The following is an 11,730-nucleotide window of genomic DNA, read 5'->3' as shown; positions in this document are numbered from 1 at the left end:
TTGTAGCTCATTCATGTTCTTATCCACCTGCTCCTTGAGCTCCTGGCTCTTCTGCAGCAGGATGGCCTTCAGGGTCTCTGGGTCCATGGCCTCAGCGTAGGGGGCTGCTTCCTTCTTCAGCTCCTCCACTTGAGTCTGGAGGTGTGCCGCCAGCTGCTCAGCGTAGGGCTGCAGGTTAGTGCCCACAGCAGACAGATCCTTTTCCAGACGAGCTTTCAGCTGCTCAGCCTCCTCGGTAAACCGAGTCATGAAGTCCTGGGTCAGAGGAGCCGCCTGAGCGCGCACAGCAGCAATGTACTGGTTCACCGTTTCAGCACTCTGAGAGATCCTGGTACTGTAAGACAGAAAAACCTGCTATAAATTGAAACTTAAATTATATTTCTAGTGTCATTAGGACTCTGCATCATGTTGAGACTCTTACTTCACTTCCTGTCCCAGCTCAGACTGTCTGATCTGATTCACAGTCCCCTCTGCGGTGTCTGTCATTTTACCAACATAGTCCCAAAAAGCTTCTGTCACCATGTCCAGGTTGCTCTTGGGCGGATCCAGCCACAGGAGGTTGGCATTGCAAACTGTGGGTTAAACAGCACCGATTTACCCCCCACACATGTATGCATCAGGTTTACAGGGATCTAGACTTCATTTCAAAGACAAAATTCACTCACCAGAGAAAACAGCAAGTGCAAGAACCACAAGAACCTTCATGGCTGAATTTGACTCTGCTGGATTAAAACAATTGTAAAATATAAAAACAAAGTCATGTAAAAATGAATAATCAGTTAATTTAGTCATGAATTTATAAAAAGCATTATACAATAAAACGTTTTACCGTGCATAGGCAGCTTGGCTGATCTTCACTCTGCCTGACTTGTGCTGGGCAGCCTGCTGTTTACAGTTTTTATATCCACATTTAAGGGTAAAGTCCATCTCAAGTTGCCATGCTGGAAAGATTTTTGCTACTTGTGTCACCCCACGTCATTGCTTGTTCATTTTTTACTGCATATTCTCTGGTATCTGAATTGAACTCTGGTTTATACTTGTTTATACTGTTGTTTCAAAGAGTATCACCTGCAGCAGTTACACAGACACTGGCTGATTCACAATGGACAGTTTTAAAAGGTGGATCAAAGTGACTGCAATAGAACCAGAGAGCGTTTTTCATATTATTCCACACATTATTCTTTCTCCTCTTGTCCGAACCCGACACCTACATTACCCACAGTGCGATTAAACCTCAACAGTTTGGTCAGAGATTCAGTTGTGATGTGCTAGAAGTGGCTAATGTCATGTGAGAAAATGGGCCCCAACTCCTCCTACATTGGACCATCAGCCATTTTGTGTGGTGTTCTGCATCTCTTTATGGAGGTCCCGCATCTCTGGAATAGTTGTGTGTCTCTTATAGGTAGTTTCACATCTCATTTTGATAGTTCTCCGTCTTCTTGCAGTTTTTTTTTTTTTTTTGTCATTGGGTCTCTGGGATTGTTTTGCATCTGTTTGTGGTAAATTTGTATCTCTTTGTATCTCTTTGTATTTGTATTTTAACAGTCACTTCATACATTGCCTCTGGTCCAGGTCATTCGACCTCTTGAATCCCTGGGCCTGTGTCTGTGTAATCCATTCATGGCTAATGTGGACTCAAATCGCAAGCTTCAGGAAATGATGAGGAGCGGGCCACGGACGTCTGATGAATTCACTTCTTTCTGACTCTACACCTTCATTTATTTTGTTTTTTCAGACTTGGAGTCTCAGACCCAACTGATGCAGACTCAAGTGACATCACATGAGAGATTTTATCCAGAGCCTTTAAGATAGAAGGCTTACAGCACTGAGGGGTGAAAAACAGCAGCAGGTCACATGACTCATGTAGCATCAAATAACTCCAAACACTGGCTTCAGATCCATTGTTTTCTGTGGGGAACAGTGGGATTTATCAGCAAATTACTGCTTTTAATGACTTGTACAGCCTTCCACAATAATTCTGTGTTTTGTTGCTGTAGATAGCTCAGCTAATTTGACTAGTTAGCTAGGTTCCTAATTATTAAAGTGACAGGATTTAAAAGAGATGGTCAGAAAGGTAGTAACACATGTTTTGACACATCACTAACTTAAAATGTCACAAGTGTAATATTGTATTGATTTTAACTTCTTTCTTTGGAAGACAGCAGCCAAGTCAGTGTAACTCTGCGGCGCTGCTGCTAATGTTTGGAACTATTAAGTATTCCCATGAGCCGCCATTACTATAAAAAAAAAGAAAAAAAGAAGAAGAAGTCCTTATAGAGCCAATGATAGAGTCAGTGGAGGTATTGGCACTGTCCTCCTTAATCCCCTCAGATTTTATCTGACTTCACTCAGCTCTGGAACCACAATATTAGCTCTGATGTGATAACAGGCCAGAAATGAACTGTAACCCTGAACAAGATGCCCTTTTTTCATGTCACATTTCAATACAATATTTTCAGATGCACAGCTATAATACTGACAGAAATTCAAATTTGCTTAAATGGTTCTACTGAATTTGATTTATATTTAAAGTGTGCAGAAAGGCAAAGAAAGAACAGAAGGGAGCAGCAGGATCTGTCTTCTTGGCGATACTGATGTAAAATTTCTTTTTCTAAACAGGGTGGGCCATATCTGTCCACATCGCCTTTTAATGTGCCTCAAGGTCACCCTGTGCGTCATTTGAAATCAGCCAGATTTTTATCAGTAATGACAGGACATCCTTTATCTTAAATTTTGAAACAAAAACTTTTTACTGTAAATACCTTGAATATTCTAAGCGCTAAGTCAACGGAAAACTAAAAACATTACAAATCCGCTAAATCTTCTGCCTTAGTCAGCAGTTCCCAGTCTTTTTGGCCTAATAGTCAAAATAAAGCAACACCTATTTGTGACCAGTTGTATTATCTTATTTTATTTACATACTGTAGGTTTTATAGGCTTGAAGCTGTCAAATCAAATCAAGACAAGTTTATTTGTATAGCACATTTTCCTACACAAAGGCAGTTCAAAGTGCTTAACACAGCTAACACATTTAATGTCTCATAAAAGCCCAAAGGTAAATGTCCTCTTTTACAGATGATAAAATTATCCATTGATTATCCTGATCTGCTTAGTAGGTGCAGTAGTTTATGGTTTTCCATCTCACAACACTGTATTAATGCAGGCAGTGGTTGTTAAAGCAGACTATGACCCTCATCAATCAGAAGATGATTTGATATGAGAGGGACCTTTAGGCTTTACCCTGTTGGTCTAGTGTTTATCTGATGGTGCAGTCACAGTGTTTTTACACTTTAACCACAGTTGAGCAGCAAGAAGAAAGAGTCACATTTTACTGAAGGAAATGTCCCAGTCAAACTATTCCACTTGTAATTCAGAGGATTTAAATCCATGAAGACTCAAAACACTGTGATCAGTGTACTTTCAGTGTACAACGTGGAGCCAAAATACCACAAACAGCAATAAAAGATAACAGCAGCACAGCTCATTCTATGAACTCTGAACATGGGTCAGAGATCTTGTTGACATTTATCTGATAACATCACTGCTACTGGACCACTATAAATACTGAGTGACAAACAACCTGTGTCACAGGTGTCACAAATTCGGAACACTGAGGTAAGATACAGATTTTTCCTAGAAATCTTTATCAGGTCTCGTACTGGTTGAATATTTCATTTGTTTTTAACTGTCAAATAATTTGAAATGTTATTGTTCATTGTATAAAAAGGGTGATTGTAAATAAAAAGGAAGATGTACATTCATCAATCAACATAAAAAAAACGCAGACAATCCTAAAATGAAATTCATCGTGAAATTAATTTCAACAGCTATAATTTCAGATTTTGTAAATACATTGCTATTTCACTAAACTCTCTGTCATATATCATATTTTATCTATGATATTCCAGGTGTGTGATTTCTGGTTATGATGAGAGTGTTTGCAGTAATCCTTGCACTGGCAGTCCTCTCAGGTGAGTCTGCTCTGCTGACAGAAACCTTTATTTATTTATTTTATTTTTTTACATAAAATGGGTTTCCTGATGAAACTGAGTGTGAAAGTTGACAAGTTGAGTGCAATTAAAGTAGGAAATTAAAGAATAAACTAATTGATATTTTGAAATTATTAGGTGCTCAGATGACTGCCATAAACACTTTTTTTGGTTTTATTTTGAAAATATAGCACACTTCAGGGTCCAGACATAAATGTGAGAGCTTTGCTAGCTGCCACACTGACAGTAATAAAAATACAGAGCTTCTTTTCAACCATATATTAAACAAGTTGTGCTGAAGAGAAATCCTTAAATGACTTAACACTTGTTGCAGCTTTTAACCACTGATTCAAAAATGAAGTTTACCTTTGTTCTAATTCAATCCAAAACCTCTTCAGTATTGTTTAATTTCTTACCTAAAAGACTAAAAGTTACATTCAGATTTTTTCCAAAAACCAGGCTGCCATGCAAGAAGTGTGCCTCAGGATGATGGGAGTGACTTTGAAGATACCGTCCAGAAGTTCAAGGATTATTTAACATATCTGAACTCCAAGGTCGATGAGGTGGTGAAAGACATCCAGAGCTCCGAGACCGTCAGAGAACTGGAGTGAGCATATTTACCTTTATCAATACAAACATTTTAAGTTTAGTCCAATACAGTGATTGATCACTGTACGGCACTTTTTTTGCCTGGTGCTTTTAAACCTGCAAAATGTGCAGCTGGACGTGAACTGGTTCTTGCTCAGAATGAAAATATCTTTTTTAAAGTTTGCTGTATTTTGTAAAGCAGAAGAGTAAAAAAGTGCAAACATCTCGGCTAGCATCCTCCTCAGTGTGATCACTTAAACAGTGTTGACCAGACATATCTACAGTACATGTCTACAGATCCACGTGTCTGCAAACCCTTGGAAAATCTCTAATTAAGGCCTTTATTTGCTCTGACTTCAGTCTTAACCCTCTTTGGACCCTGAATACTTTACAAAAACACCTAAAATTATCCATCTCATTCCCCTAACAGCACCCTGGTCCAGGACAGCATGTCTGAGCTGGCCATGTACAGGGACGACCTGCAGAACAAGCTGGCTCCCTATGCCCAGGAAACTGCAGAGCGCCTGGGCAAAGACCTGCAACTGCTGGCTGGCAGACTCCACAACCAGATGGCTGAGACCCGGGAGCAGCTGGTGCAGTACACCCAGGAGGCGCAGACCATGATGGAGCAGGATGCTGATGACAGCAAGCTCCGGGTCTCCACCTACAGCCAAAAGCTAAACAAACGCCTCAACAAGGACATGGAGGAGATAAAGAAGTGAGTGAAACACTGAGGTGGATGGAGGCTGAGAGGCGTTGTCACTGTTCACTGAGACACATTTGCTGTCCAACAAGAGGCTCAGATTCATCAACTAAACTTAGATGACCTGTTTATTGAGTTGTACTGGGTTCTCCTGGGAACATTTTAAAAATCATTCATTAGCTTTACCTCACACAGCAGCAACATTAATATACTGAATGTTAATGGAATAATAACCAAGTAATACATGTATATGTATAATATAACACCCTGAAAGTGGCTGTTTTACCTTTTGCATACTTACACTTTTGAAAATTCGAATACTTTTGCTGATGATACATCTATACTTTTACTTGAGTAGGATATTGAATGTAGCACTTCAGCTTGTTCATTTGTCTGGACATGTCTTTCAACACTGCAGTTGTACAATGTATAACATATCAGGGGACGTGATGATGCAGGTGTTTGGGAGTCACTCTCATTATAAATGCCTCTGTCCTTTAACAGGCATGTTTCTGAGTACCTTGAGGAGCTTCAATCCCGGACCTCAGACAACATGGAGGACGCGAAGTCTCGTTTGCAACCTTATTTTGCTCAGGTGCAAGACAACGCCCAGGCGAAGGTCACCACCCTGAGTGATCTGCTGACGAAGCAGGTAGAGAACATGAAGGAGGAGATTCAGGGGGTGGCTGCGGGCATCAAGGACCAAATTCAGAAAACTGCTGAGGACATGAAGGAACAATTTCTTGAAACTGCTCAGAATATGCAATTCAGCCTGGGGGAGAAGGTGGAGGAGATGCGCATCTGGTTTCAGCCTCTGGTCTCCACGATCAGGGACAACATGTGAAACCTGTCATCGGTCTGAACTACCTGTTGGTCCATCACTTCCTGTATCAAGGTTTTATAAATGAAGAAAATCAGTGTTTCTGTCACTTTAATAAAAACCAGCTGCTCACATGTTGTAAATCACTGGCTATTAATAATATGTGCACATTTACACCTTTGTCTTAAAGTGTTCTTTCCTAAAACATGGCCATTGTTTGTACATTAATGATTAAACTAGTAGGTGATGCAAAACTTCTTTTCCTTTTTCTCCAAAATAAAACTTATGTCAGAATATTTTCAAAGACACTGAAATAATAGAAAGCACAGGCTATAGATAACATGGTTTTTTCAGAAGTCATTTTGCCTCAGGTTCTCCATTTTTTAGTAATGTATTTGAAGTCCAACATTGTTTTACTTTGGGATTATTCAAATGAAAAGCAACAAATGGACAATGATACCGTATATTCTCTGATTGTTAAGCCACTTAAGGCAAAAACCAGCTTGTTCATGAGATCGGACAGTGCACGTTTACTCCCTTGTTTTATTTTCCACCATTTTTTCACACAGTAATAGTTTATAATAATTGTACTTTGGTCTGAAAGCAACACACAGTCTGCACTGGGATGGTTTCAAATTTAACAAACTAAAATATGTCATTAAAATCATTCCAAACATGCCATAATAAAAAAACAAACTAAAATGTAAGGCTACACAGTAACTTAAATATGTGTGTGTGAGCTTCACAGAAAAACCACAAGAGAAAAATAATGTCACTTTTTACTGAAAAACTATTATGTTACACAAAACTCTCACAGTCACTAGTGACTCACTGGAGTAGAAGTTACATTTATGTTTTCATCAATTCTCTAAACAAATTAGTAGATGACATTCAAAGAGTGAGAAATTCAACAGTGTTCAAATAAAAAATCAGCACCACATACTGAAATAATTCAAACATAATCAGAGAACAAACATGGGGAGGTTTCATCATCGAACCACAATATGTATAATGATATATGAAAAATACTGCATACAGAGATAATAAACTATGTGCATTCAATATTTTAAAATATCTTGTTCTTTCAAAGAACAAAATCATGTTAAAACAGTAGCAGAGGTTCAGTTGTAACACTTTGAAAACACAGTATGGTGGGATTCAGGAGCAGGGTGTCAGCTTCTAAATCCCTCTGGCATGGACCATGTAATGCTCATGCAGCTTGGAGATGTCTGTAAACGTTTCCATGCAAATTGCACAATAGTGAGTCTCTTCCACAAGTTCTTCCTCCTCTGAAAACAAGGAATCACTATCGCTAGCTCTGGAAACATCAAAAAACTGGTGCTGATGTGATCCTGGGAGGAACAGAGATTTATCTGAATGATCTCGGTTCTTTGAGCTGCTTGTCCGAGAGGAGGACTGAGGTATATTTGAACAGTTAGAATCTGAACAACTGAAACTGGCACCTGGTCTGTGAGGAAGATCAGACACTGTGCTGCTGGCAGAGGCCGCGATGGACGGACTTTCCTCTTCTGTATCTGAAATGACAACGGGTGGCTCCGAGGAGATGACAGGCACCACGTACAGGCGGTCTGGATGAGGATACCTGAACAGGTGTTTTTTATTGCTCACAGGAAGACGCCGTTTTTGCTGAGACGACGCTGAACCAACTGCCTGGATGTTTTCTGGAATTCTGTTGGGAATATAAGCGGCGACGTTCTCTGTGGGGCTCTCTGGCTTCTTCCCTCCAGTGAAATGGCAAACCTGATGTGCCTGCAGCAGATCCGTGCTCGAAAACTTGGCAGTGCATCTCTTGCAGTGATATGGGAATAAAAGTGGTTCCACAGCCCATGCGGGCTGCGGTACGTTTAGCCGCACTCTGTGAGTCTTCAGGTGAGTCTTTAAGGCACTGTGACTGGAGAATGAGAGGTTACAAGGGAGGCAGAAATGTGAGGTTGCACCTTTATGTAGCAGCTTGTGTTTCTTCAAGTTTCTCAGGGTGGAAAAATTCTTTCCACATTTGCTACATTTGTTAAAATCTTGCAGTTTGTGGGATTCAGAGATGTGGACAGTTAGGTTCTCATTGTTTGCAAAGGTGTCAGGACATAAAGGACATGCATAGGGCATCTGAGCTGCGTGTTCCTGCAGGTGGTCGATGTACGAACCCAGGAAGCGGAACTCCAGGTCACACTGAGCACAGGAGAAAGGTCTGTGGGTTTGACGGTGGAAACGCCGATGCAGCCACAGCTTGTTCCACCGGTTAAAGGACTTCCCACAGTGTCCACATGAATATCTGCCACAGTGTCTGTGAATAGGTGACTGATGACCGGAGGGCTGCTGAGATGCTTGATCAGATGTCAGACAGAAATCTGATCCATCAGAGTTCGGAGGTGGAGGGCTGATGTCAAAGTCGTCATTTTCAGACGGGTTGGAGTCATGTGGTGATGGTGGAGGTGACCCCATGTATGTAACTTCTTCTTTTTCACCTGTTTCCACTTGAGGTAAAGCTGTAATTTGACCCATCTGGTCTTCGTCTTGAGGTACGTTTTCCGGTTCCTCCCACGTTTCGCCCAGGGAGGCCCTACACACCTCTTCTTCCCCACTTTTTCTGCAGCAAACTAAGCAGTGACTCCTCATTTCAGCTGCTTGGTCATACTGTTGTCTGCATGTCTCACAAGTGTAAGACTTGCTATGAGTGTGTGTCTGCAAATGCAGAACATACTGACACCAGTGACGATGAAGCTGCTTGCATATTGGACATTTCAAATACACAGGGGTGGGAATCTGTCCTGCGGCACTCTGAGAAACCAAGAATTGGTCAATGTCACTTCGATTTCTGCCTTCCTTGTCAGAGCACGCTCTGGCCATTTGATGCGAGCGTAATAATGCAAAGGTGGTGAAGGATTTTTCACACCTGGCACAGGAGAAAGGTGCGGCCCCTGAGTGGATCTGAGAGTGACGCTTAAGCTCCTGCAGTTTGTCGAAACCTCTGCAACACACAGTGCAGGAGTACGGTTTTACTGGCCAGTGAGTCTTTTCATGAACGTTCAGACTTGAAGGCTGGTAGAACTTTTTCCCACACACAGAGCAGGTGTGCGGCTTTCCACACCGTGTTCTTCTGTGCATCTTAAAGGTGGCTCGCTTTAAAAACTCCTTGAAACAAACCGAGCACCTGAGAGGTTTATTGAGGCTGGGACCAACCGGAGTGTCCAAACTGTCCGCCTGGCTGTGTTTTGCGCCTTCTTCTGTCGTGTCTTCTTGAATGTCTTTCATGTGACTATGAAAATGCAAGATCAGCTCATCTTTATTTTTAAATTTTGCATGACAACACGGGCAACAAACTGCATGCGACTTGTTGTGGATTTCTGAATGCAGGTTGAGTTGGTACAGCCGGGCAAAGTTCTTGCCGCATGTCGGACACCTGTAAGGTTTTTCTCCTGTGTGAATGCGTCTGTGGACTGTGAATGCTGTAATGTGTCGAAAGCAGCGACCACAAAAAGAGCACTTGAGGGGTTTCTGTGATTTCAGTTTTTGACTGCGAGGGTCATAGTTTTTAATTTTGGAAGAGAATTTAACTTTGGTGTTGGCTGTCATCACGTCTGCTTGATCGCTCTGTGTTTGTTCTGTGACTTTTTCTTTAACATCTTCACTTTCTTCTTCCAGTGTGAGACTGATCCTTGCATCACCTGAGACTGAATTACACAGACTGGATTCGAATGAGAAAGCAGACATTTCCACGTCAGATGGAAAACTGCACTCAATGATCTGAGGTCGCTTTAATTTCTTTCTGGCAGCCCATCTTGTTTTTCTCCTCCTCCGTCTCTTCTTTATTTTTTTCATTTTAGGTTTTCCTTCAGGAGCAGCAGGGGGATCTGAATGAACCGGTTGATCCTGAGATAAAGGTGCCTCCTCTGGTGATAATTCTGACACATCACTTTTGTTGTGTTCTTGTTTAACAGTGTTTAAATCCACTCCATCAAAGGCTGCATCATGGATCGAAGAGCTACAAGCAGGAACAGGCTCATTACAAGAGAACATGTTTTCCATTTTTACAATCTGTGATGTTTTACCAAACCTTGTACAAGCTTTTGTTTTCCTTCTTTTGGACCTTATCTTTGATTTCACACCCATTTCTCGATTCACAAGAACTCTTGTATCACATTCAGGCTTTTGTTCTTCACTAGAGTCCAGATGTCTCAGTCCCTTAAATGTCTTTTTCTTTGACGTTTGTCTCTCCTTTCGTCCCTTTGTCATATCTTTTTTACCTGACTTCAAGTGGCCTGTTGGTGCCTCACGGTCAACCTCAAAAGAAACCATCAGGACATTTTTCAAATCTGATACCACTTCTACAGTCTGTGGCGTGTGCGCTGCTGATAAGCTACCCGCAGAGGTTTTCTTATTCTCTTTACTTTTCAGCCTTTGACTTCCTTGGTGGCGGCGGCTCGCTCTCACATAAGTTACGACACAGTTTTCACTCTCTGTTGTCTGACAAGACACAGAAACATTATCTTCAGGTTCTAATTTGGTGTCTTTATCATTCTCGACAGCACTGAGAGCAGGCAGCTCTGACTTTACTCTCTTGCATCTCCCCTTACGTTTCACTACAACCTCCTGTTCTAGGTTTTCATTTAAAGAAGAGACAGGAGGATTTGGAGCAGCTGCTTCATCAAATTCCACAAATGATGCTACTACTTTCTTCTTTGCCCTTTTGCCTTTCCTCTTCCTTGTGTCTTTTATCTTTTTGGACACGCTTTCTTTCACCACGATGTCATTTGTTCTGCTTGATATCAGTTCCTCCTTTATCGCTGCATTAAGTGTCTCATCTGGATTTGCTATGATTTGCACAGGTGGATTTTTATTTTGTGACTTTGTGTGTTTGTCTTGAGCCTTCAAAACTTCATCTAAAATGATGGCATACGTTGCTTCATCTACCATCAGCTCCGTTTTAACTCCCTTTGGGCACCTGTTTTTTACTCGTAAACCCTTCAAATAACTTATTAAACAGTCTTTAGGTTGTGCGGGCGTGTATTTTCTTGGAAGTTTCCTGTCTCTACGAGGCCGGGGGTTATCTGTGAGGGAGGAATCTAATTCAGTTTTTATGTTTGTCAGAGGAAAATCCAGCTGTTTTGGTGCAGCCTCTGAAGGTGGCTCACTCTCTGTAGTCAAACCAGAATTCAGCATTTGCTCACTAGCATTATCTTCTATGTTTCTCCTTTTTCTTTGAGCTCTGCCTTTCTGTTTTTTCTCAGAATGATTCCTCCTGGTTGTGCCACGCTGCACATCAGCACACTTGCTCTCCTCTTTTACAGAGACAGGCAAAGCTATTGTGGCCTTTCCATTCTCTGCTGTTTTCTTTCGCTGCCTTCTCGTGTTTGTATTTCTCTGTATCATTAATGTCGGTGTCACTGGCTCACAGGTTGGTTCGCACTTTATATCTGATGCTTGCATTAAGGATTCAGCAGGCGCACATTGGTTCACTGTGCTGTCAGCACAAGGTGGCATACATATAGGTACACTCACAGCCTCTTCTGTGCATTTTTTGGTTTTAGCAGCACGTTTTCGTTGGTTTTGAAGCTGTGAAATTGTGAATGATGGCACAGCTGCTGTTGAGCTATATGGAGTTTCTGTGTTAC

General features: G+C 41.4%; 3 protein-coding genes across 3 annotated transcripts in view; 1 reads left to right on the top strand and 2 right to left on the bottom strand.

The window, feature by feature from the left end:
- Positions 1 to 705, bottom strand: part of apoa4a (apolipoprotein A-IV a) — a 2,020-nt gene extending 1,315 nt beyond the window's left edge. The window contains 3 exon segments of the mRNA XM_020597509.1: positions 3 to 334; positions 422 to 572; positions 666 to 705. Of these exon segments, the coding sequence (XP_020453165.1) occupies positions 3 to 334; positions 422 to 572; positions 666 to 705 (523 nt within the window).
- Positions 706 to 3,887: 3,182 nt separating this feature from the next.
- On the top strand, positions 3,888 to 6,124 carry apoea (apolipoprotein Ea). Its single transcript, XM_020597508.1, has 4 exons — positions 3,888 to 3,971; positions 4,449 to 4,596; positions 5,008 to 5,295; positions 5,785 to 6,124. The coding sequence occupies exons 1-4, from the start codon at positions 3,926 to 3,928 to the stop codon at positions 6,122 to 6,124; spliced, it is 822 nt and encodes a 273-aa protein (XP_020453164.1). The 5' UTR covers positions 3,888 to 3,925.
- Positions 6,125 to 6,641: 517 nt separating this feature from the next.
- On the bottom strand, positions 6,642 to 11,724 carry LOC109958814 (zinc finger protein Xfin). Its single transcript, XM_020597742.1, has one exon. The coding sequence runs from the start codon at positions 11,597 to 11,599 to the stop codon at positions 7,280 to 7,282; it is 4,320 nt and encodes a 1,439-aa protein (XP_020453398.1). The 5' UTR covers positions 11,600 to 11,724; the 3' UTR covers positions 6,642 to 7,279.
- Positions 11,725 to 11,730: the final 6 nt, after the last annotated feature.

Source organism: Monopterus albus, unplaced genomic scaffold (assembly GCF_001952655.1).
Source record: "Monopterus albus unplaced genomic scaffold, M_albus_1.0 scaffold34.1, whole genome shotgun sequence".
NCBI lineage: Eukaryota > Metazoa > Chordata > Actinopteri > Synbranchiformes > Synbranchidae > Monopterus > Monopterus albus.
This window is presented reverse-complemented; position numbering and strand designations above follow the sequence as displayed.

Coding starts and splice junctions, on each gene's coding strand:
- LOC109958814 (XM_020597742.1), bottom strand. CDS start 11,599: ATGCCACCTTGTGCTGACAGCACAGTGAACCAATGTGCGCCTGCTGAA.
- apoea (XM_020597508.1), top strand. CDS start 3,926: ATGATGAGAGTGTTTGCAGTAATCCTTGCACTGGCAGTCCTCTCAG. Junction 3,972..4,448: donor TGCACTGGCAGTCCTCTCAG/GTGAGTCTGCTC, acceptor TCCAAAAACCAG/GCTGCCATGCAAGAAGTGTG. Junction 4,597..5,007: donor GAGACCGTCAGAGAACTGGA/GTGAGCATATTT, acceptor TTCCCCTAACAG/CACCCTGGTCCAGGACAGCA.